We start from the raw sequence: 26,079 nt of genomic DNA on the forward strand, positions 1-26,079 counted from the left end.
CATGAAGTGGGGAAAAAATTGTGCATCGTTGTGAAATAGAACGTCAACAAAAAAAACTACACAAATGTTGTCAAAAACGTTATTGCCATTTGTATTCAGCCTCCCCCCTTTGTCAATCCTTGTTTTTTGGGCACATTTTTCTGCAACTACAGCTGCAATTCTTTTACGCTCTGTTTGAACCAGTCTATCTAATCTGCCCATTGAAAATGGTGCATAGTCTTTTTTTTTATAAATAAAAAAAGCTCAGCCTCTGCCATGTCAATTGGAAAGCATCTGCAAACAGCAATTTTCATGCCTTGCCACAGACACTCAATAGGATTCAAGTCTGGACTAAGAATTCTCTTCATTATGTGTGCAGTGTCGTCAATGTGGCAAATTGGACTTTTTATGACTTTCTTTCAGAATTGGTTTCCTTCTCGTCACTCTGCCATAAAGACCAGATTTATAACTTGGAGTAATCCTGTTGACAGATTCTCTCACCTGAGCTGTGTCTGCAGCTTCTCCAGAGTGACTTTAAGTCTCTTGACTGCTTCTCTGACTGGTGCACTCATCACTTGCTCTTTTTCAGAAATTTTGCATGTTGGATTGAATGATGTTACACTACAGCCTTTTGGCTGAGTGTTATGGCCTTCTTGATGCTGTTGTTCACCGGTGTTTTCTAACAAGCTGATGTGTGAGTCCTTTACAGAGCAGGTGAATTCATACTGTGAGTAAATTATATTCAACTGTATTGTATTTACTCATCAGGTGATGTCTGAAGGTAATTGATTGCTCTGGTGGTGTACACAAACGTGCATCAGATTTCCAGGGTATTCCCTCAAAATACCAAAAAGTGTACATATGCAAAGTGTATGTCATTTTCGTTCTATTTCACAATGAAATCGTACTTTTTGTTAGCCTCTGACAGAAAATCTGAACAAAATACACTCAGATCTGTGATTGTAATGTCACTGTGTACGTATCTCCATCCTGGCTACTCAGTACTCAGTGCATAGGCTAAAGCAATGGTGTCAAACAATTTTTTTGCTGGAAGCCGCATTGTAGTTACGGTTTCCTCTTTGGGGCTGTTATGAATCTGGGGAAGCCATTAGAATGTTAAATGCCCTTCACATATTACATAAAGAGCACACAACAAATGAATGAATAACTAATTTTCAATTTTGAACTGAAAAATAATGACTGTTATTGCGGTCTACATGAGACAAATTGAAATTTTGGTTCAGAATTTAGTCAGCATCATGGAATTTCATGTTTGATTTGCTTTGGCGGGCCGAATACAATGATGTGACAAGCAAGATTTGGCCCCCGGGCCTTGCCTTTGACACTCGTGGGCTACAGTGACGGTAATTGTAAAACAGCAACAGAATTGGATTGGATTTGCCTTTATTAAAATGAACTAACCAATAGTTCCACATGCTCGCCAAATGTTGCAACATTAGAATTTTTTAAATGAACATATTATTGTGACTTTATGTGGTAGCGGGTTGGATTGCCATCGAGGAGAACAACGGCCTTGTGGTTGTTTTCTCACCCCGGTAGTCAAGTAACATTTTCGAAACATCCCACAGCCAGATGAAAGCTATTAATGTGTGCAGCGCATATCCAATGGGAGGATGTGAACTATTTACTTAGTTGAATCCAGGTGCTGACTTTTATTTGGCTATTGAGTAGTTATTTTTTGCTGTAACCATGACTTTGTTTTGTCCTGCAGCCTTATCTTTCCTCTAATTCCTACAGCATTCTTCTTTATAACGCTTTTACAGGGGTGGGGGGGTTGGGCCCTCTCCCTCAAATATTCCACTCTCTCTCCCCATCAGGGGGGACGAGGAGATGGGTGAGGTCGCCTTGTCTGGAATGAATCAAGGGGGATGGGACTGCCGAGCCTCGCAGATACCCCCGCCCCCTCCATGTGCCTCTGGAGCACCAATCCTGACCCAGATGGGACCGTGGACTGTGGCTGAGCGAGCGAGGGCGGGGCTCCGTGGCAGCGTTTGACAGCTGCAAAAATAGAAAATGTATCGAGCTCAGAAGATGAGGGGAAGCATGCTGCTCGCAGCGCACTCCTGGAGAATGGAGCCAGATCCATCGTCGGCGTAAAGAAATAATATTTTTTCGGGGGGGAGGGGTGGGGTGCTTTATTTATTCTTACTGTTGTCTCGAAGCAATTTGGACGATGCACCGCGCCTTCTCCTTCCCGGTGACGGTGGAGCGTAGCCGGACCAAGGAGCGCCTGGAGGCCAGTCTGGCCGGCTTGTGCGAGCTGGAGCTGCGCAAGCAACGTCAGGAGGGGCTGGTGCTCGGGGCTCTTTCGTTGGGCGACCCCCGGCCCCCGCAAGAGCCCCTCACGATTGGGGACGTGTCCTGGTTCAGCTGCTGGGGCCAGGATAACCTGACACTGAGGCGCCAGCTGGTAAGGACTTGTATTTATGATCATTTATTTATTCATGACACTTTCTTTGGATTCCTGGAAGTCCAACCAACACCCCTTCGCTGACAAGCCAGCTCCAAACTGTTTGCGTTGCTTGATTCGCTCGCTCACTTTTAGTTTTTGGCTTTTGCTTTTGGTGCAGAATGAAACCTTTCTGCGAGGAAAAAAAGTTACTCAACTTGATTAATAGGTTCTCTGTTCGCTGTGGCTGGAGGTTTTTGCCTGTGGGCGAGCAGATCAGGGGGTGGAGCAGCCAGTCGCCGTTTGGAGCCCAGGCCGACTATTTAATGGCCCATTGTTCCCCCATCATGGACTTTTGTGCCTTTTTACTGCTTTACAAGCGCACTCTTATCGCAGCTTTCTCCACATCACTGGTTTTCAGTACTTTGCTTGTAACCCGACGTCTTTATCTCATAATTCATGAGGTTCCCTCGGTGGATTAACAGAGTTATAATTGGGGGACACGAGTTTTACACAAGAGATTATGTATTATTTCTGTTGCCCAGAGCTTCTCATACACCAATTTTTATGCAGTACTGAGCATTAATGTTACTGTATGGTATACATAATACCGCTGGGTAGGAGCATTAACGTCGTTGTTGTTTCTCATCACTGTCCTGTATTTTTCAGACAACTGTTTGGAGATGGTAACAAAAGGAAGCATTTACATGTATTTGATGAATGAGTTTGAATGCAGAATTAAATCGACCACCACATCTTTACACCTCGCCCCCTTCTCCTCCTCCTCCTCACAACCGGGGCCCTAACAATAGATGCATATGGACCAGAATACTAATGTTGCCAGTTCAGAGGATGGTGGCTTTGAACACGAAATTAGGAACACCTGAGCAAACCACTGTGTTCCAAAATGAATAACCGACCAATGTCCATCAATCAATTTTCTATATCGCTTATCTTGTCAAGGGAAGTACGGTCACTCCCAGCTGCCATCTGGCGAATGGCAGAAGAAACTCTGGATTGGTCACCAGTCAATCACAGGGCACATACTGTATAGCAGGGGTGTCAAAGTCATTTTTTGCCGCGGGCCACATTGCGGTTATGGTTTCCTCTCGAGGGCCATTATGAATTTGAGGAAGCCATTAGAATGTTTAATCCTCTCCACATATTACATATAGAGCGCACAACAAATTAATGAATAACTAGTTTTCAAATCTGAAGTCAATAATAATGACTGTTATTGTGGTTTTCATTCAAAAATATGAAATTTCGTTTAGGATTTTAGGAAGCATCATGGAATTTCACAAGTTTGATTTGCTTTCGCGGCCTGAAAAAAATGTGGCGGGCCGGATTTGGCCCCCGGGCCTTGACTTTGACACCTGTGCTGTATAGAAACATACAACACTCACATTCATGCCATCAGATGGGCCTGATGTGACTAGGTAGATGAATGAATATTGTTAAATCTATCTGTATTACGTTTCAGAAAATGAATGGGTGGATGATATGTTTTAATTCATGCTTTGAAATCTCACCAAGGTGAAATGAATACATTAACCACCCTGGTTTCCTCCCACATCTCAAAAGCATGCATGGTTGATTGAACCCTCAAAAATGTGTCCCTGGGTGTCAGTGTGAGCGTAGATGGTTGTTTGCCTTTGTTTGACTCACGATTGGCTGGCAACCAGTTCAGGGTGTCCCCCATTTACTGCCGGAAGACAGCTGAGAAAGGCTCTGGCATGCCACCCGGCCCTTGTGATGATAAAGTGGATTGGAGGATGGATGGATTGTCCTATATTTTGTTTTCTACTTCTTCCTTTCTTTTCCTCTTAATTTCATCACTCTGATGCTCTGAAACGTAAATTTCACCACCGCGAGGCTAATCCAATCTAATCCTATCCGATGGATGGATGGATGGATGGATGGATGGATGGATGGATGGATGGATGGATGGATGGATGGACGGATGACTCATGTAATCCCACTCACTCACAGTGATGGTCTGAATGGTCTCTTTATTTGGAAACCATGCCTTGATTTATTTTTTGTTATGCGTAGAAATGTGTTTTACTTTCCCACATCATAATGAACTGTGAATTAACAAAATAACAAAATGCATTTAAGGTTAGAAGCAAATATTGACCCGAGGTTCCACATCATCCTCCCTCTGATTCGATATTATGTTGAATCCATAACAAGGGTGTGTGTTTCCACTCAGGAGACACAGTGAGATCCTCTGACTCCCCCACTCTCCACCCCACTAAGCCAAGTCAAAAGTGTGTCCTCATCCCAAATGAAGGAGAAGCAGTTGTTTCAAGGTCTGCAACAGAGACACATGCCTTTCTCCAAGTAGGGGGCGGGGGGGGGGGGGGCCGCTTTGGGATGAAGGATAAGGGGTGGGGGTGTCGAGGAGCTGGGTGTTTCCTGTTTTCCCTTCTTCCCAACATATGTGGATCGATGTCTCTTAACTCTAACCCAAGCGTATGAATCATTGCACAAGTAAATGTCCTGACAGAATAGATGGCGGTTGTGGAATTGTATACACTTCGCCATGTGTGTCGGGGACAACTCCCCATCTAGTGTAGCATGTGTGGGAATGTGGTTTTACTGTATATGTGTACACAGCCCCCTCCTTCCACTCCCTAGGCTGAGATTGCTGGTGGTATACAGTTTGAGGCGTTGACAGGGTTCAGATGGCAGACAGCAGCTGGTGACGCATGAAGAGCTGATCTCCTGTCCACTCAATGCTATTGTTAAGCAGACATACTCTCCCCGTTGAGAAGCAATGGCAGCGAGTTGGCAGCCCAAATAGCAACACTTTGTTTTTTTTATTCACTGCACTCAAACGACACCTTATTTGGTCATAGTACAGATACAGTAAGAATTTTATCCTGACAAGGGAAGTATCGTATTTTCTGCACTATAAGGTGCACGTAAAAGCCTTAATTATTTTTCAAAAGCTGACTATGCTCCTTATAATGCGGTGCGCCTTATATGTGGAAAAAGTTTTAAAATATGTCATTCATTGAAGGTGCACATTTTAATCCGGTGTGCCTTATATATGGAAAATGTTTTAAACTATGTCATTCATTGGAGGTACCTCATTTTCCATGTTAAGGTGCACCCAAAAGTCTTGATTTTCCTCAAAAGATGACCCTGTGCCGAATATGCAGGTGCGCCTTATATGTGAAGTAATATTGAGCCACGACAGGTCTCGCAACTACTGTCAGCAGCTACCGACTCCATTTCCCCTGGAGAAGAAGTAGTGCGTAACCCCAGCCTCTATCGCAGCGCCTCATGATGTAGGTGTGCCTTATGTTTGGAAAACATTTGTATATTTATATATTATTTTTTGAAAACATTTTTCATTCATTGAAGGTGTGCGTTATAGTCCGGTGCGCCTTATACTGTGTATAGAAAAAGTTTGAAAATACACCATTCACTGGGGGCGCGCCTTATACACCAGAAAATACGGTACACCTTATAATTTCTATGGACACTCAGAGACACATTTTTGAAGCATTCAAGTGCCTTGCATCATACTCAGATAAGTAAGATAAATAGTAACTTTCAACTGCTCCAGATGTTGTGTTTTGGATCGAGTTTGGACACTCCTTGCCCTGACATGTCCAAATAATTCCGTTAGTCTGATGGACACGTCGTGTCTTTTGTGTCCTTTAATGGAGCCGCATGGAAAGTGCACAACTGCTGAGTCTTCACATTGCACTCATTTTAGCACGCAGACGCTGTGCTGTCACAGCTGTCACTCACACGAGGGCAAGGTGGCACGTCGCACTCCTTTCACAGCCTTTCATGACATATCTGTGCCTTCGCACCCTGTCATAGGCATGAAATCCTCATTCAGAGAGTGCAAAAGTGATTCAATCCGTGGTTATATTTTTGAGGGGATAACTTTGAAACACACACCCCTGGGAAATGAGCGCTGTTTATGGGTCACATTCTGTCAGATGAGCGAACGACTTGTTGGGCTGCCCTGAATGTGCCGCGTCGTTGCTAAGAGACCCCAAATAAATATTATGTGTTCATTTTTGGAGGGCTTGCAGCATATTATGGATCACCAATGTCTATTAGCCTCATCTTGGACATATGTTGGGTGAGTTGAGTTCAACTCGCGTGGCTATTGTCCAATTCCTTCCTTAGTTTGAGCATGAGATGCCTGTACAGTGCCTCTATTTGTTTGTTTGTTTTTGCAAAATTTGGATCCAATTCCTCCTGTAATCAAAGAGCCCGAGACTCAAACAGAGTATTATGCACTGTTTTGAATGAACGAGCTTGTTTTCTTCCCATGTTAAAGATATATTATTTAGGTGGCTCTTTTCATGGTAAGGACTTTCAACTGCCAAACCTCAAAGTCAAGTCAAAGTCAGCTTTATTGTCAAATATGCTAATATGCATGACATACAGCACAGATGAAATTAATGTCCTCTCGGACCCAGCATGCAAGGCACTAATAGTTGGCTAACGTGGCTAAAAAGACATACAATTGACAACAGACTATACATGTAATTTCTGAATGTAAAGTGAGGTAGTGTCGTATGTAAAGTGAGGTAGTGACGAATGTAAAGTGAGGTAGTGACAGTGACGTGCAGTCAGGGGAGGCAGGTGAGGCCGTGCCTCCCCTGTCATCATTGAAAAATCAAATAAAAAAATTAATTAAACAGTTATATTTATTTAGTGATTTGTATTTTAAAGTTCTTCTCCATTTAACGTCACCATTTTTTTTTTTCAAAATCGCTGAATTTTCACATTTACCGTTCAAATACTAAGTAGAGACGAGCGGTGAGGCAGCAGCAGGCTGAGCCTCACCATGGATTGTGCAATGACTATGCTAACTGTGCTGGCTTGCGCTGCAGTGAGACCGCATTGCTGTCCCTCTGCATATCGCTATTAAAGTGTTCAAATACTTTTAGTATGTGAACTAAATGTCTACAGTTTAGCTGGTGTATATAATGTAGAGTCACGTTCCATTATAAACACTGTAATACAGTGTTTATTTTATTTTAATCAAAACTGTGTGCATCTGTGAGGCACACAGTTCTCCTGCCTCATGACAGGGGGGGCTGGTGATTACAGATTCTTCTTGCGCCTCCTGGCTGCAGAATAATATAATTAGTGAGAGCAAGCTACAGTAAACAGTTAGCAAGTTAAGTGCAGTCATTTTTTTCGTGTTGCTTGGCCTTATTTTCAGAATGGAGGATTACATATCTAAATTGAAAGAAATAAAGAGACTTTTAAAACTGAAGAATGATAAGGAAGGCTTCTACAAAGAAGACTTCATTTGTACCATAAGGTAACACGATAATCACATTTTTTTAATTCTTTTTTTCTATGCTACAGTGGCGACCCCTTGAAGGGAAAAGCCGAAAGGAAAAGAAGAAGAAGTTTATATAAAGAATGCTGACATGACATTTTAAACAAAACACGTTAACTGTTGCCAATCAAATAAGCTACTCTGGAGAGTTCATGTTTGTAAATCTGACTGTGATGACGTCAGTGCCTCACCAGCCATGAACCTCACCGCACGTCACTGGGTAGTGACGTATGTAAAGTAAGGTAGTGACGTAATGTAGTAATGCAAAAACAAACAAGAAGAAAGGGTTGAAGTGGTTGTCCCGATTAAGGTTATAGTTTACAAAAATAAACGAAGAAAACAAAAACTGAGCGAAATGACATTTTACATTCACAAAACTAACACAAATTTCCCTCGGTTTTGTCTTTGTCAGTAACTTGGTGTTCTTTTCAAATTGATTCAGTATGTGTGTGCATCTGTGTGCCTTGCAATTGGCTGGCAATTGGATTGGATTGGATTTGGATTGGATTTGCCTTTATTAGTCTCGCAGTGGATACCAATTCAAATCAACACCAATTCAAGGTGTCCCTCGCCTGCTGGTATAGGCTCCGGTGTTTTATGCTATGTTCATAGCTACAGAAGAAGAAAGGTCAAACAGTGGTTTTAGAATTGTATTTTAATTTATCCATCCATCCATTTTCCGGACCGCTTGATCCTCACGAGGGTCACGGGGAAGCTGGAGCCTATCCAAGCCGTCTTCGGGCACAAGGTGGGGGACATCCTGAATTGGTTGCCAGCCAATCGCAGACGTTACTTTATTATAAAATCATTGGTTTTTTTTTTATTAAAATGAAGCATTTTCCAGAAAAATACAACCAAAAAAGTAACAATTTTGCTTTGAGAACAATTAAGACTATTTTAATTGAATAAATAAACAATTAAATAAATAAACAAATAAATAAATAAATAAATAAATAAATACATGTCAATAAATAAATAAAATACATCGACAAATAAATAAATAAAATACATCGTCAAATAAATAAATACATACATAGATAGATAAATAAACAAATAAACATATATTTTCATCAGAAACGTCTGTGTAAGCTCTCAGTCGTACAGGAGTAGTCCATCGATGAAAAGTTTTCTTCAGCCGTCATCTGTACTTCTTTGAAGGTTTCGGACGTTTCGCTTCTTATCCAAGAAACTTCGTCAGCAAACTATTTGTTTATAAAATTTCCCCCTAAATTGAAAATACGTAATTTAGGGAGAAATTTTACAATGGATTCTAACTACCCTTTACAACACAAACTAGGAGTTATCAGAACCTTCCAGCATAGGGCTAATCTAATACCAACAAGCGTTGAAGGTAGCGAAAAGGAGTCAAAACATATCAGGAGAGCACTCACAAACTGTGGGTACCATCAGTGGTCATTTAACAAATGTCAGAAAGAAAGAATAGGGAATGAAACCAACAATTATATACAAAAAAAGGAGAGGAGTAGCAGTACCTTACATTGCAGGAGTTTCTGAAAAACTACAGAGTCCTTTGGCAACACAAAATTCCTACTTTCAAACCGATAAACACTTTAAGGCAAAAATGTGTGCATCCAAAAGATAGGCTGCCAAATGAAAAACAAAGTAATGTAGTTTATTCAATACATTGTGAGAATGAAAATTGTAAAGAGCAGTACTTTGGGGAGACTAAACAAATTCTCAAAAAAAGACATTGCAACAACATCGCAGGGATAATACTAGTGGGCCTCAATCGGCAGTACATATGCACACATATATATATATATATATATATATATATATATATATATATATATATATATATATATATATATATATATATATATATATATATATATATATATATATATATATATATATATGGCCTAAACTACCAGTAAGACTTTAGTTTGCTGACGAAGTTTCTTGGATAAGAAGCAAAACGTCTGACACCTTCAAAGAAGTACAGATGACGGCTGAAGAAACCTTTTCATCGTTACATCAGGAACAAGTAAAAATATGAAAATCCTAAAATGTGACATGCCACGTTAGTCAGATGTCAGAAAGGTCCCATTTCTTCGTCATCTGGATGTGAAGTGTATAATTTGAAAGATGGCCTTAAATTTAATGTACTTTTTAATGCAAGGTGAAGAATTGGAGAAGAAAAGGTCTTGAAGTCCTTGTGTGTGTGTGTGTGTGTGTGTGTGTGTGTGTGTGTGTGTGTGTGTGTGTGTGTGTGTGTGTGTGTGTGTGTGTGTGTGCGTGCACGTGTGTCTGTGTGTTTGTGTGCGTGTGTGTGTGTGTGAGTGTGTGTGTATGTGTGGCCTCCCACAGTCTTGTCTGATTTAATTATAGAAGGTCCAGGAGTGCGGCTGTCTCATTGGTCAATTCCAAAGATGTTTATATCCTGGTGACGAACCACCGACTGGTTTATGATCTCAGTCTCCTTCAGCACAACCACAGAGGGTTTTCCCCCCATTTTAGTATCTTTGTATCTCAAGTATTTGCCCTCTTGTCTTTCTCTACACTCTGAATATAGAGCCGTGGAGACAAAGAGAAATGTGTGGTGTTGTTTTTTATCGATTGGTCCTGATTGTCTCGTGTAGCTGCTTTCTGATTAGGTGAGGTGGGTTGAGGGTTATCGTCCGTCTGCCTCCATCCTCCACCATCCCAAGGTTGAGGATGCTCTAAAAGGCTAATGATAGATTGTGTGCAGTGAAGGTGAAAGCGCTATGGGGGCATCAATAATAGACAATAATCTTGCGGCAGCCTCCTCACAGCTCCTCACAATAAAGTACAGTACCTCGCTGGAGGACTCATCAAATGGGGTAAAGCGTCATTGTGCTTTTTTTCAAAACAGTACCACACATGTGTTGACGTTTTCGCCTCGTGCGAAGAGAATAGGCAAAGAACATGGTGTCAATTTAAGACCCTGCTGACATTGCGCAACCTTTAATTCACCTCTGGCTGGTCACATGCATGCAGCAGTCTGAGCAGGGCCATTGTTGCTGGACTTGTCTGAGCAAGATAAAGCTTTTACGTGTTATTGGAGGTTAGCAGTTGTACAAAGATGCAGTGCTTGGCATATTTTGACAATGTTGTTGTTACTGTGGTTGTAATTTTGTGTGAAACAACTGCATCATCACCGGAGCTGTATTTTGTATCTGTCACGATATTTCGTGGCCAAAATATTAGAACACAGCTAAAGTATGCTTCAGTGCAATCCAAAATGGAGGTGTGTAGGGATGACTGAAGGGGACGGATACACAAATCCACATCTGATAATCCAAAACCAACATCAAAATCAGAATCATCTTTATTGGCCAAGTATGTCGAACACACACGGACATTTTGTCTTCAGTAGAACACGCTGCACTCGTATCATCATAAAAAAATCATGACAAACAAATATGGAGGACACTAATAAAGGCTAATCTAATCGAATCGAATTCCTTAATGTAAGTGAGACCTCTCAGGAACAACTGTGAGACAATGTGCAAAATATCAAGCAGACAGTGGTTCAAGTGAGTTCAGAGATGGAGCTATAATGATTATCATAGGATGCTGTTCCACAGGGTTATGCAAAATTGCAAAGAGGCACTATAGCGTTATATTTGGTTTACTGTTTAGAGAGTTAATGGCTAAGGGGAAGAAGCTGTTTAAATGTCTGCTGGATTTCGTGCGCATGGATCAGTAGCACCTTCCTGAGGGGAGTACCTGGAAAAGGTGGTGGGCAGGGTACGGAGGGTCCAGCAGGATTGTCCACGCTCTTGTCTTGATTCTTGCAGTGTCCAAGTCCTCGAGAGTGGGTAGGGCGGTGCCAATGATGCCACATGATGTCCCTCATGAATTTGCATCTCTGCTTTCAAATGAGAGATGTGATTGATCGCAATACTTTTGTTGTCACAGAGTGTTGCCTTCCAACTCCTGCTTACAAACTGGCTCAGTCATGTTGAGATGCCACGTAAAAAAAACAAAGTGTGTTTGTTTTTCAGAGTGCTCTTCAAAGTTCGCCGTGGGGTCTCATGCAAGCACTGGAGCAACAGGCGGGAGAGCTGCGGATCGACACAGACCACCACGATGCCACTCAAGGAGACACAGGTGATAGTCAACCAAGTTCAGGTACCTGTAATCCAGGGGAAGGAGCAAAGTCAAAGAAGTACCAATTGTATGAGACGCCCCACCGATTTTGTGGTTAAAAACAATTTTTTACACTTAAATAATTCAAGTGTAATAAAGGCTGGTGGGCGCTGATTTTTCTCACGTTTTGTCAATTCAAGTATGATTTATTTGCAGTTTTTTACTGGATGCTACTTATATTTCTTTTAGTGGCCCCCTCATTGAGCTTTTGATTGCTATGAAATAATCTTCTCTTCTCTCACACAAACTCTGCTTTTTTTCCAGGTTTCTATGAGTCAAGTGAAGGTCAGTCGCCTAAAGGGAGAACTTGTTCTATGGAGCCCGCAGAAATGGTCCCTTCCTGGCCATACACCGATGAAAGGCCTAAGTCTGTGGGTAAGAAAATAAACACACATGGTCCTCTTTCACCGTTTCCTGTTCCACGTGGACATCATTATAAGGCTTCTGTCAGTAAATAACGACCATGCTGCCTTTTTCTTGTATGTGCCTTCAGCATGCGTTGCTAGATTTTCTGATGGTATATAAAACATGCCTGCGTTCATTTTTTTTTATTGGCAGGCAAAATAAATAATTGATAAATAAATTACGAATAACAGTTTTTCCTTTGCAGAGGTACTTTAAACTGTTTACAGCACTTTATCCACATTTTATCACATCACATTATCCTCATTTAGTTCTTATTACAATTAATTATTTTCCACTGATAACACCTCATCAGGAAAATTGAGGATTTATTTAGTTTTTGCAAAGGAATTGTTACACCATTTGGAAGGAAACGCTTCAACCTGTTCTACCGAAAGCGGAAGTCAGTTGTGCATGAGCTCTGTTATCTGGCAGCAAAATCGTGGCGAGTAGTTCAACCGCGCCCCACCGCGGTTGTTAAGCAAAAACGACTGTATTTTCCGGACTATCAGGCACACCTTCATTCAATGACATATTTGTACACATTTTCCATATATAAGATGCAGCGCACTATAAGGCGCACCATCAACAAATGACAGAAAATATGGTACTGTATATACTGCACACCGGATCATCAGGCGCATAGTCAGCTTTTGAAAAAACATGAAAACTTTTAGGTGTGCCTTATAGTGTGGCAAATACGATAAATGGCAAGCTATGAACATATAATGATATCTTTCACAACAAAAAACGGCAACCCAGAGGGAGTAGCGGAAAAAGATGTGATTAATTTAGAGCATACACATTTGGAAAGTTATCATGATCTTGAAGTGAGGAGATGTTGTTATTCTGAGATCATACAGGATGTGGCGCCGTTGCTTCCCTTTTTTTTTGCCCTTTTCCCTTTTGTATTCTCCGCCAAATAATAAAAGTAAGAACAACAAAAAAATACATGGCAGGTTCATGGAACATTCTAGGTGAAAATGGAGGGATGGAAGAAAGTCTGATCTTCATGATGCCCATGTCCCTTGTGGAATGACACGGAATTTGTTTTCTTCTAGGAGACCCGCTCATGCTGAATGGAGAATCAGACATGACAGTTTCTCCAAGTGGCTTGCCTCGCTCATTTTCCGCACCACACCCACCGCTTGAGGGTATCGCTGAGGAGAGAACACTTGTGGACACGTGGATGGTAGAACCCAGCCGAGATGAGCAGCCCTGGCAGCAGCCACCTCCGGTGGGTCAGGTGACCGAGGAGGACTACCAACAAGCCATGAGGGTCGAAGGTTACATACTTCATCTTGTCCAACGTCACAGCCTTTCACCACGGCCATGTCAGCCTCGCACGACTCTCAGCCCTGATCCGCCATACACCTTTACCCCCGCACATGCCCCAGTAAACAGAATAAGCCCCTCACTTTCTACAGAACAAGGACATTCAGGCCTTCAAGTTGAACTTTTGTCCACCCCAAAGAGCCCGAGTCGGGGTTGTGACCTTCCAGAGGGTGACGCCTGCGTAGGAGCGGGCCAATCTTTGGAAGACGAGCGTTATTTGATGTTGCCCTACCCCCAATGTAAGCCGCAATCCTCGACCGGGACGCTACCATCACCTCTGCCTTCCTTGATCCCTAACCTTTGTTGTGAACCCACAACCCCCCAGCATTGTCTTCAGTCCCCAATCAATCACAAGCAGAATTTAGTAAGTGCTCAATACATCCCAGGACAGGCCTGCCACGCCCCGGTACGATCACCGAGACACTTCAACTCAACGCAGTCCAAAACCTGGCAGGCATCCCCTGAGCAGCACAACACCAAGTCCAGAAACTCAAAGAGGACCCAAAATGAAAAACAGAAGTCCAAAAAGTCGAGCGGTAAAACCGGCCGATCCCAGTCAGAAAACAGCCTCCTTGGCCAGCGGGTGTTGCCCGAGCGCAGATACAGCACCACCGAGAGGCACCAAGGTAGAGGGGATCAGGCTCAAGGTCAAGTTCCCAAGATTCACGGAGCAAATAATAGCGACAAAGCCAACCGACGTTGGTGTTCCAACCTGGAACTCAGTCAGGACGAAGGGGAGAACCAGGCCGAGCCAGGCATTAGAAGGCCAACTCGAAAAGCTCGCCATGGTCATGGTGGTCACCACCAGCAACAGCAGCATCATCTTCATCATCACCATCATCATCATCAACATCATCACCCCCTGCAGCATCAGCAGCATGCGCAACGCTGGCACTCGGATTTCCAGCAACGCACACCACTCTGCCAAGGAGAAGACGCCTATGAGGGAGCTGCCCCGGCCGAGTCCTCATCCAGCATGAGCGAGGTGTACTCGCCCGCCTCCAGCTCGCTTTCCAGCGACTCAGACGAAAGCGGGGGATTGGTTTGGCCCCAGCAGCTGCCGCCTCGCCTCGCTAACACATCCTCCTCACCCTCAGCACAGGCGACTGCCACCGCCAATCCGCCCGCCCAACCAAAGGCCTTTGTCAAAATTAAAGCTTCCCACGCTCTCAAAAAGAAGATCCTGCGATTCCGCTCAGGATCCCTCAAAGTCATGACCACCGTGTGAATTGGTTTAAAAACCAAAGCATCAACTGTCAGTGGCGGCTTTTCTCGGCTCCGCGCCGTGCTAATTACAGGCTGGCGTGTCACGGTTGTTTCCGACAAGGATCCACATCAAAACGAATGGTCTCCATCTTCCCTTAAATGACGTTAACTGACGTGATGCCAAATTACAACAAATGTTTTGCTTTGTTGCTATAGAGTTTATGTCCAAAGGAATTATTATTAATTTCTCTTACAGTCATGCTTATTAAATACTCGCTGTGTAAGGTAGCCTGGGAAACTAGAATTCATTTTCAGTGTTTGTGTCGGGTGATAAGGGCGGTCCCCCCTTAGACTGTTTTAAGGTACTACAATGCTTCGACTCACATTTCTCAATAAATTCTCATGTGAAAATGCACATCTCGCTGCACTATGTCGATGACGACTGGCTCCAATTTTTTTGTCAGCTGGCGTCGTCATTAGTTTGTCATCATGAGCATGATTCCTGTCACCGAAATTGGGAAACACTATGTAACACACTTGTAAATATGTAACTAATATGTAAATTGATGTTGTGGCCTTGTTCAGAATGAATGTAATTTTTAAATAAAGTCTAAATGTTCTGGTCTTTGGTATGTTGACAAAGGTGACGTTTTTCATTGGCGTACTACGTACTTTAAGGCGCACCTAAGAGCCTTCTTTTTTTTTTCAAAAGCTGACCATGCGCCTTATATTCCATATTATATTTGGAAAAGTTTAAAAATATGTCATTCATTGAAGGTGGGCTTTATAATCCGGTGTGCCCTATAGTCCGGCAAATACAGTCATTTTGAATGAATTTTCATCTACATTCGAACAGATTTGCAAAACCTTGGGGGATAAATGCTGGCCCGGTGATGCAGTGGTTAATGCGTGGACCTCACAGTGCAGAAGTACCAGGTTTAATATCGATTCAATAATTGATATTGTGTGATTTTTTTTTTCTAATATTCTATACACAATACTAATGTGGACATGATTCAGTTGAGCCTCCCTGCGGTTTCGAGCTTCACACAACCTAAGGGTGTTGGTCAGGATATGATGCAAGCATTGGCTCTTTGCAATTCTGTTGCAATCCTGATAATGTCCCACACACTCTGGAAAAAAAGCACATCTAAATCGCGATATTGGTGTTTAGGATTGCTTTTTTGCAGTTTGGGTCTTAACTTGGGTTCAGTCGAACACTAGGGTTTCGGTGAATCGGTCTCAATGAATGACAGAGCCTCTGGACTATTATATCCATATACTTATGCCAAGTAATTTCATCAAAATTTCTTTTTTTTTTTTGAATTTGTAAAACAATTAACTTTTATTTTTCATTCATGTGAAATCCGGTGTATAAGGTGCACCAGAATACAAGACGCACTTACAATGAATGAAATGTTTTCCAAATATAATATACTGTATAAATACATAAAGGTTTTCCAAATATAAAGCACAGCACATTATAAGGTGGTACAGTAAAGGCTGGGGTTACTCACCACTTGGATGGAGGGGGCTGGGGAAAGGAGTAATAGCTGCTGACAGTAGCTGCAGAGACCTGTTATGGCTCATTATTACTTCACATATAAGGCGCACTGGCGTATAAGGAGCAGGGTTATCTTTTGAAAAGAAAATGAAGGCTTATGGGTGTGCCTTATACACTGTAAAATAGGGTAATATTTTCTTGCAGTATTTAGTTTTGACATTTGGAGATAAGATTTAATATTTAATTGTCTCTGATAAAAACTGACAAATACAGAATATATGTGGGCACAACTTTGACATGTATACAAAGTGATTGTAAAAAAACTCGAGGATTTTTTACATTTTTTTTTTCCTTTTTTAATCATGCAGTATCTTATGGAGATAAATGTAATAGTTCTTCTTGGTTGGACCGCTCCTTAGCGAGGCAAATGTGTTTCCATGTTCAAGAATGTGTCACAGTTAAAGGAAGAAAGTCCCAGACTTTTCATCCCTTGCGATAGTTGATCACAGCTCCACGTCTGCGCCTCCTCATACCTTCGTCATCTGCTTCTCTGACAAAGTTGTGGAGGCATTTGCGGTGATGCTGGTTCTTGGTGTGTGGTCCTCACTGAGTAAGTGCAAAATGTTGCACAGGGAGCGGTTCATGGTGTCTTTGAAGCTTCGTCCGAGACACACATAGAGCAACGGGTTCAGGCAGCTATTGAAGTAAGCCAGGCAAAGGGTCAGAACATGGGCCAGGTACACGGATGGGCTGTGAGGGGAATGCCGTGGGGTCACCAACATCACAAAGTCAACAATGTGCAGGGGCAGCCAGCACAGGAAGAAGCTGAGCACCACGGCAACAATGACTCTCAGCGTGCGCTTGGAGCGATTCTTGCTGGCTGATACTTTACTGTCGGTTCTTCTGTAGACCATCAAGTGGCAGGCGACGATGACCACGAAGGGCAGGAGAAATCCAAACAGGAAACGGAGTGTGGTGACCAGCCAGGCGCTTTGCACATTGTGAACCGTCACACACTCGCGCTTGTGCTCGCCCACCATGATCTCCTGAGTGTACACAAACTGAGGGATGCTTCCTATCAGAGCCAGGCACCAAACGGCAACGCAACCCAGTACGGCATATTTGGGTCCCCTGTTGTTGTGGCACCACACCGGCCTGGCTACCAACAAACAACGATCTAGACTTATGAAGACCAGCTGCAAGACGCTGCAATACATCACCAGGTAGAAGAGGCCTTTGACCAATGTGCACGCCATCGGGCCAAAGTGCCAGTGGTCGTCATGGGCAAGAGGTACCATGAGAAGAGGCAACGAGAGACAACACAAGAGGTCTGCCAGCGCCAGATTGAGAAACCAGATGGATGTGACCGATGCTGGCATTTTGAAACCGGTCACCCAAACCACAATGGCATTCCCAGGAACCCCAAACAAAACCACAAGGGCATAGAAGGTCAACGCTATGATCTGAATTGGTTGAATCTTTGGCCTCATGATGTCGGGAAAGTCGGGAAATGTGAAATTTCCAGAAGGAAGGCTGATATTAAATTCAAAGATGTCGCTGAAGTCATAGAGGGTGTCCATGATGAAGCTGCAAATTCAAAACAAATTGTTAGCGATGGGGCATGGACTCTGGCCCCAATATTTTCTGTACCACATAAATGTAGGAGACTTTTACTCATTTTTACTACTAAAACAATGAAGCTTCTAACAGTGAAGGTAGTCGAAACATTTTAATTTTCTCCCTGAAACTAAACCTTGACTCAGTTTTGATGGTGGGGGTAGACACGTTTAAATCAAAGGATCAACATTTAGTAATCAGTCAAAATAATCTTCACAAACAGAAGTTCAATTTAAAGTTTGAAATGGAGGTTTTCATAAATAATGTACATTGTCAAGAGTTTACTTACTGCGGCACAGCTGTTGACTTTGCACTCGTGGCTTAGCAAGGAGGAAGTTATGTGCTCTTCTTATTTTGCAATGTTTTATACCACAACCATTGACACACACAAACACACACACACAAACATATACGCACACACACGCACACACAAACAGATTTTTTTTGTGGAAAAAAAAGATATGAAGTGAAATTTGTGGCTGGTCACGAATTAACATCACAGTTACATTTACAAATTTATGAGTCAAATTTGCTTATAAGTTGACAGCCTGACTAAAAATATAACAACAACAATAACAACATGATGCAAGAATAAATAATATCAGCATTCCCTCTCCATGAACCGTCACTTTCCCATGGTGGAGGGCTTTCGATGATTCCACTTTTGTGAAGATAAATGGTATCTCAGGAACATTCACCGATTGTGGGAGTGGGGCAAAATGCGGGTTTATTTTGATCATTTATACAAATGTACATTAAATCCACACGTCAGCCTCGACACAAAACCAAATTATTTCCCATAACAATACAGCTATCAGATTTATACTAATTGCTCTACAAACCAGAGCTGCTTTTCAATGATGTGTTCTTAAAAAATAAATAGCAACAACGATGACTACTGATGTCACCATTGGTTTGTGAAGGAAGCGTTGGTAATCGAGTTCATGACGTTAAAGAATCTTTAGGGAACAGAGAAAAATGGGACAAAACAATATGCAAAGTCAGCACCTCCTCTTATAGCATTGTGACTCATGCACCTTCCAAATTGTGATTTAGGGAAATTCTACAAAACATAAAAATTCTAAAAGCTGGGGTACGGCATAGGGGCCACACTAACACGCAGAAACGGTAATTTTCTGTGAATGTTTGTGGTGGAGTGTGTGGTTTTGTGATTATCTTCATCGGTGTGTTTCCAAGTGAGCAAACATGCCCTTTTATGGTTTCTCTGTGAGCTTAACTGGCAATTTATCAGCGCTAGAAAATATTTTCCTCTGAGCACTGCCATTTTGTCTTTTTTTTCTCACATACATGAATGATCTTTCCGTGTCAGTGTCAACTGATTTGTTTCATCATCGGGTCTTCAGGGGTTTCGGTTGAGGGTTGAAACACAGTTTGGTGGGAGTGTAGGGGTGTCGTCTTGAAATGCATCCGACTGGAGGTCTGAAAAGACAAAATTGGAAAGTAAGGGTGAGAAAAAAAATGCATCAATGATAAACGATGTGGAACATTTTGATTTACAAAAAAACACATACAACATACAGGAACAGGAACAACGGAAACAATTGGGCAAGACCCTCAACAAACAGCAGCTGAAGAAAAAAATATTTCTGGTGTTTTTTATTTCTGTATTTGTTTGTTTGTTTGTTTGTTTGTTTGTTTGTTTGTTTGTTTGTTTGTTTGTTTGTTTTATATGCCAAGGAAATTGGGATGTTGTGTAACACGTCAGGAAAAAAGGAATCTCTTCAGGGCTTTTAAATTATGTTCAAATAAATCAATAATAATATTCACCATCAGCCCTTGGGTGTGTCGGACACCCCACTGCAGCACATATTAGTCCCATGCAACAGCTTAGCTACACAACAAAGCGGTCATGTTATTACCAAAGCCATCACAGAGCGACAAGTCAAAGTGGTAGCAGGAAGTTGGACAGTTGATGCTGTCTGAGCTCAGCACCAGCGTGACGGAAATGAAAAGGATTGTCGGATAGTCATGGATTTTTCGAGGACTAACAGCTTCAACACGCAACTACCCCAACTATATCCCCCGCCTCCATTTTTCATCTGAGTCTTTATGGAAACAATCCAAAGCTTCAAGTTCCTAGAGTCTGTTTTTCTCGGGATTTTACGTGGGCTACTGCCAAAAGCATCAAGAAGCCACACCAATCCTTTTATTTCCTCAGGAGATTGAGGCAGATCGGTTTCAGCTATCTGATCCTTCCTTCCATTTTTTTTCCAGTGTTTATGGTGGCTAGTACACAGATCTTCCATTGACTTTGGCGCAGATATTCCTCTCCTGACGACAAAAAAATTGCCACATATGAAAAATGGCTTATGAACAGGAGAATCTCTTCCAATGAAAAATGTAAGCATGAAATGGCACGAGGGGAGAAAATATTCGACAACGTGAAATGAGGTTCCAACTCATCTATGGCCCATATCGAGACAAATGTTACAGAAAAAAATGTCTGCCTCAAAGTAACCCTAATGCAAACCTCAATGTCCATCTTACCAATGAGTGTCAGTTCTTGCTGGTGGCTCAGAATAACGGATGCTGTCGCCTCCTCATCCTCCTCTTCCTCTTCTCCCCAATCGGCAATGTTGGCTGGGGGAATACACTGCTCCAAGAAGAGGTCGTCCTCATCCTCATCCTTGTCGACACTTTCAGGGGGCCAGCGCAGTTCGCCACTCTCCACCTCGCTCACTTCAGTGGGCTCCACAACGATGGAGGGTAGACGCTCCCTCTGGTGGTTCTGGGCCAAGCTGTTCAAAGATGTCTCCGGGCCAAGAACTACCTCTACTGGGTCAGGGAATATCTGGGGGGGGGGATGTAAGTAGAAAGATAAGAATTAAGTAATTGTTGTGTTGATGTGTGTGAATTCAAATTTGTATTGTCTTATAAATAAATAGATGGGCGGATGGATGGACAGACCGAGAGATAGATCCCCCCCAAAAAAATAAATTTGACACCACAGATGAATTAAAATTCTATTTGATTGAAGTTTTTTTTTGGAGATTGATGATGAATAGCAATGCCGATCTAAAAATAAAGTTACTCGGGCCTCCTATTGCTCACCCTTTGAATTTGACTTGGACTCTTTGTATGACACCACTTTTGGACTTCTAAATTAGTTTCAGGCACTCGACCAACTGTAATTATGTTTTTATTTGTGAAAATTAACATTCTCCTTTAAAAGAACTTGAGAGAAGGTTTTTCTGCTGATCGAATTAGCCATCTGTTTGGTTATCTGGATAACGCTCGTGTTCACTCATTAGCTTTGAGTTCGCCATTGGTTTGCTCGGTTCAGTTTGCTACTCCGCAATGCCAAATCTCCACATCACCCCCCCCTGCGGGAACCACAATTGATACAGCAGCGTTATTTTTTGTAACTTATGGTAGTTTATCCGCAGGTGCGGTTAGTCACGCAAATGGTTTCATTCCATCTGCAAAGGGTGTTTAGCACAATGAATTTCTCTAATTTAGGGGTTGTATACAAAATATTTCTATGTTTTAAGGTGATTTGACTTGGATTGTGATTTTTGTGACTGAAAATTGACATGGACTCGATAAAGGTGGACTTAACAACAAACACTGTATTTAAGGCCGTTATGTTACAATTATGTCATAGACTTGCTCGGTCGGCACTGTCACATATTTGGTTGAAGTATGAACTTAGAGCCACTGTCAATCTTGACTTCATAAGAAATTACAGTGTTACAGTGTATGGCTTTGATGCACCTGTTCTTAACCACTCCACCCACCCCAAAAAAGAGAGTCCAACCATAAATTTTCATGCATACAACTGCGAAGGTTGGTTACACCAGCGCTACCAGTTGAAAAGTTCAATTGAACCCATAAAATTATCAACAATTTAGAGCCTTCAACTTATCGAACCTCCATCTGTGAGGCAAAACCACAGCCTCCGCAGAGGTAAACCAGGCCCTTTTGGACAGACGCACTTCACATGCCCGAAATATGGATAAGAACGAACCTGGAAGGGCAATCTCTGTTCTTTCCTTTGCAGATTTTCAGAGTGTAAATCCTCATCACTTAGCTTCTCCATCCCACTGAAAGACACAACAAAAGCACCACAATACAGAAAGTTGACTTCTGCACACTGTAAAAATAAGTAAATAAATAAATAACAAAAATTACAGAAAAATAAGTTAATAAATACGTACATAAATCCACATTTCTTTGAATGAATAAATAAATATGGGTGGCCCGGTAGTCATGTTTGCATGTTCTCCCCGGGCCCGCGTGGGTTTTCTCCGGGTCCTCTGGTTTCTTCCCACATTCCAAAAACATGCATGACATGCTGATTGAACACTCCAAATTGTCCCTAGGTGTGAATGTGAGAGTGACTGGTTGTTTGTCTCTGTGTGCCCTGCGACTGGCTGGCAACCAATTCAGGGTGTCCCCCGCCTCGTGCCCGAACACGGCTGGGATAAGCTCCAGCACCCCCGCGACCTTTATGAGGAATAAGCGACGTGGAAAATGGATGGATGGATAAATAAATCAATAAATAAATGCAAGAGTGCTATGCGGCAAGATTTCATTGATAAAGTGAAGCGCCACCATAAACCAACAATAAGGCTCACTGTCATTGTTTCTAACAACTTTATGAGGTTTTAAAATAAAATTACGAGCACTTTCCTGAAGTCATGTGATGTTGAATCCATTTTAAAAACCTTCGTCATTAGGGAGGAATGTCATCCTGGGGTCCCTGAGAATCCAAAACTGGATTGGAAAGAAAATGCACTCTCTAACCCAAAAACTGTGCGGCGCAAGTTACATTCCTCGCTTAATGAAATTTGCAAATGTTTTGGAAAAGTTTGTGCTACCAATGCTATTGCCATCAGCACACCCTATCAGGCTCTGACATTTCTTTACAAGGTTCCTGAAAGGGATTTGCCATCTTTTGATACAAAACATTAGTGTAAAGAGCACATTTTCTCGAGTTACAAGCTCAACGTCAGCTTTCTCAAGCTCAAGGTTTTACGCTCACTCCTACATTTCTAAAGCTACTAGACTACGTGAATAATGTGGCTGCGCCTGCTTGTGTATCATCACATGGCGTCTCCCGTGATACAAACTCACGATACAAACTCACGCACACACATAACACGCACGCACACACACACACACACACACACACACACACACACACACACACACACACACACACACAACCAACACGCACACACACATTGCAGATTAGTGCAAAGTCAAACAGAGTTTTGCACAAAAATGGATTATGTCTGCTGCTGCTCATAATTCATGTTGTGACAGCGAGCCATGCCGAACACATGGATTCAACACCCCCCTTTCAAAAGAAACGGTGAGAGCCCTGCTTCTGAGTTTCATTTACCACGAATCATTTGCTCCACTCGCCGAACGTGATAGTTGATGTGGGACATGCCGAGGTCTCCTGTTATCTTTAGTCCACAAATATTCTTGATGTGGAGCCCGCAGCATATTCAATGGACGTTTAAAAAATCCTTCACCCCGGCTCCATATGACTTCATTCTCTCTGAAGTGTCAAAAAAATATGAGCGGAATATCAAGAAAGAAGGAAAATCAGTCTGAATCCTTGGTTTGTTTGTTGTCCCTCTCTATTTATTTATTTTTTGCTGTCTCTGGCTTCATCCATGCTTTACTCTCAATTTATTGACTTTCAGAGTCATGGGTAACACGCAATCTGGTAAAATCGTGCTTAATGACTTCCCACATTCCAAAAACATGCATGACATGCTGATTGAACACTCCAAATTGTCCCTAGGTGTGAATGTGAGTCTAAAAGACAAATCTCATCTCAGTGTTACTTTGCATAGAATCTTCTTTGTCCCTTTGGAGCAGGGGTGTCAAAGTCATTTGTTGCCGCGGGCCACATTGTAGTTATGGTTTCCTCTCGAGGGCCCTTATGAATTTGGGGAAGCCATTAGAATGTTTAATCCCCTCCACATATTTCATATATAGCGCACAACAAATTAATGTTTTCAAATCTGAAGTCAAGAATAATGACTGTTATTGTGGTTTACATCCAAAAATATGAAATTTTGGTGATGATTTTAGCAAGCATCATGGAATTTCACGTTTGATTTGCTTTCGCGGGCCGAAAAAAATGATGTGGCGGGCCAGATTTGGCCCCCGGGCCTTGACTTTGACACATGTGCTTTGGAGTGTTTGGGAACAGAAGCACTTAGATATAATTTTTAGATAGGATGTTTTGAACTAATATGATCGATAAGCGTCCATGCAAGGCCTAATGTATAGTTTGTTAGCTAACTAATTAATTAATCAATTAGTTAGTTAGTTAGTTAGCTAGTTAGGTAATTGGGTAATTGGGTAGTTATTTAGTTTGCTAGTTAGTTAGTTGGTTAGTTATTTAGTTAGTTGGTTGTTTAGCTAGTTAGTTGGTTGGTTAGTTAGTTGGTTATTTAGTTGGTCGGTTAAGTAATTATGTAATAGTTAGTTAGTTAGTCAGTCAGTCAGTCAGTCAGTCAGTCAGTCTGTCTGTCTGTCTGTTTGTTTGTTTGTTTGTTTGTTTGTTTGTTTGTTTGTTACAGCTTCAGCTGATGTGAAAGCATTATATAAATCATCATGTATTGTATTGTATTGTATTGTATTGTATTGTATTGTATTGTATTGTATTGTATTGCTTTTTTTTTTTTTTTTTCGTGTCCCATGCCCTTTCCCGCAATGTGTAAATCAAATGCATTTTATGTTTCATGATTAAAATACACATTATGTACATGAACAAATGATACTGATTATTTGTGGTTAAATATGCTTTTGGCTGAACTTCACATCATGACAAAGAGCTCTATCTGATGGCCAGGTGCTGCGTGACTTGCAAACAAAATGATACACGCTTTGACACTTGAGGTAAAGAGGACTTGTTCTGGGCCATGCTGGTAATGTCATCTAATAGTAATGAATGTGCCTCAGTGAACATTTGTAGTGTAGTTGGTTTTTTTAGGGAGAAAAGGGAAAAATTAGTTTGACATTATTGCCATAAATATTCTCTTTGACCTCTTCTTTGTCAAACTAAGGTCAGAGAAAATATTAATGTATGTGCTCTAGTTGTTATTAGGCAAGAATTATTGATATTGCAAATGATGAAACACTGCTCAGCCAAAAACTACAATGTTCATCTGTTCTCATTCTAATTGGAACAGCTTTGCAGGAAAAGCTGCCAATTTTGACCCATTTGTGGGATATGTACAAAACAATTTCTGAGATTTTGATGCTGACAAGTGTGTCATACTAAGCCGTTTGTGTGCCACCTGGGATGGAAATTTACAGGAGCTATTATGAAGAAGCTTAGCATCCATGTAATCCCCCCACATATACAGTACGCTCTCCCTGAACACCTGTGCATTTCCACTCACTCCACATCCTGTGTTTGTACTACCAAAAAAAATGGAATGAGGATCAAAACAATACCAGCTGACTATCTATCTCAAATAAATCATGCTCGGACTAAAAGGCTGCAAGATGCAACATTTACTTTAAACAATCATTTTCATGAATATGGCGTGGATTTTATTCACAACTACACAATCGACGGAAACTACACACATAAATAAAATGTATTCATTTCATTCAGTGAAAATGTAAGAATATACTAATATTTTTGTCATCGAAAAAATGGCAATCCAGGAGGGCTTTGATGAAGATCGTAAACATCTATCTTGTTTAATGTAATATAAGATCCATCAAGGATGACCTTTCAAATTCAGGTTCTAAATTCGGTGAAGGATGACAATTATTCCCCCTATGAAAAACAACCCTCCTCCTCCTTCTCCTCCTCTTACCATGTATTTGCTGTCAGGTCATCTTCTTCCCCATCTTGACACAGATTGAGTGTGGTGAAGACAGTGGGCACAGTTTGCATAATGGCTGCTTCGGGGGGAGTTATACAGCTCCCGCAGCTTTCCCCCTCTTGTTGAGGTTGTTGAGGTTGTTGATGTCCAGAACCAGGCCTGGATAGGGGTGGTCCCACGCCTTCAATAGAAGCTCAGCAGATGAGGATGGTGGATGACCCTGCTCCAGTTAGAACACTTGTGCAACCCCAAATCCAACTCTGTCAACATGTGCTCCCTTCAAACTTCCCTCCTTGTGTCATTGTCCTCCCTCTACCAGCCCAACCGACAAGTA

General features: G+C 41.9%; 3 protein-coding genes across 3 annotated transcripts; 1 reads left to right on the plus strand and 2 right to left on the minus strand.

The window, feature by feature from the left end:
• The first annotated feature begins 2,021 nt into the window (after nucleotides 1-2,021).
• On the plus strand, nucleotides 2,022-15,428 carry LOC148888158 (dapper homolog 3-like). The gene is made up of 4 exons (XM_089014000.1): nucleotides 2,022-2,410; nucleotides 11,711-11,816; nucleotides 12,120-12,230; nucleotides 13,319-15,428. The coding sequence occupies exons 1-4, from the start codon at nucleotides 2,174-2,176 to the stop codon at nucleotides 14,818-14,820; spliced, it is 1,956 nt and encodes a 651-aa protein (XP_088870126.1). The 5' UTR covers nucleotides 2,022-2,173; the 3' UTR covers nucleotides 14,821-15,428.
• Nucleotides 15,429-15,522: 94 nt separating this feature from the next.
• Nucleotides 15,523-18,420, minus strand: c5ar1 (complement C5a receptor 1). Its single transcript, XM_089014001.1, has 2 exons — nucleotides 18,209-18,420; nucleotides 15,523-17,889 (listed from the first exon to the last, which is right to left on the minus strand). The coding sequence occupies exon 2, from the start codon at nucleotides 17,880-17,882 to the stop codon at nucleotides 16,830-16,832; it is 1,053 nt and encodes a 350-aa protein (XP_088870127.1). The 5' UTR covers nucleotides 17,883-17,889; nucleotides 18,209-18,420; the 3' UTR covers nucleotides 15,523-16,829.
• A 182-nt stretch (nucleotides 18,421-18,602) lies between these two features.
• On the minus strand, nucleotides 18,603-26,079 carry lbhl (LBH regulator of WNT signaling pathway, like). The gene is made up of 4 exons (XM_089014002.1): nucleotides 25,737-26,079; nucleotides 21,908-21,983; nucleotides 20,428-20,731; nucleotides 18,603-19,359 (listed from the first exon to the last, which is right to left on the minus strand). Exons 1-4 carry the CDS (start codon nucleotides 25,814-25,816, stop codon nucleotides 19,280-19,282), a joined length of 540 nt encoding a protein of 179 aa, XP_088870128.1. The 5' UTR covers nucleotides 25,817-26,079; the 3' UTR covers nucleotides 18,603-19,279.

This window comes from Hippocampus bargibanti, linkage group LG14, assembly GCF_051943395.1.
Source record: "Hippocampus bargibanti isolate YZ-2025 linkage group LG14, ASM5194339v1, whole genome shotgun sequence".
Taxonomy (NCBI): domain Eukaryota; kingdom Metazoa; phylum Chordata; class Actinopteri; order Syngnathiformes; family Syngnathidae; genus Hippocampus; species Hippocampus bargibanti.

Coding starts and splice junctions, on each gene's coding strand:
- LOC148888158 (XM_089014000.1), top strand. CDS start 2,174: ATGCACCGCGCCTTCTCCTTCCCGGTGACGGTGGAGCGTAGCCGGACC. Junction 2,411..11,710: donor TGACACTGAGGCGCCAGCTG/GTAAGGACTTGT, acceptor TTTGTTTTTCAG/AGTGCTCTTCAAAGTTCGCC. Junction 11,817..12,119: donor TGCCACTCAAGGAGACACAG/GTGATAGTCAAC, acceptor CTTTTTTTCCAG/GTTTCTATGAGTCAAGTGAA.
- c5ar1 (XM_089014001.1), bottom strand. CDS start 17,882: ATGGACACCCTCTATGACTTCAGCGACATCTTTGAATTTAATATCAGC.
- lbhl (XM_089014002.1), bottom strand. CDS start 25,816: ATGCAAACTGTGCCCACTGTCTTCACCACACTCAATCTGTGTCAAGAT. Junction 21,984..25,736: donor GACCTGACAGCAAATACATG/GTAAGAGGAGGA, acceptor TGTGTCTTTCAG/TGGGATGGAGAAGCTAAGTG. Junction 20,732..21,907: donor AACAGAGATTGCCCTTCCAG/GTTCGTTCTTAT, acceptor CCCCCCCCCCAG/ATATTCCCTGACCCAGTAGA.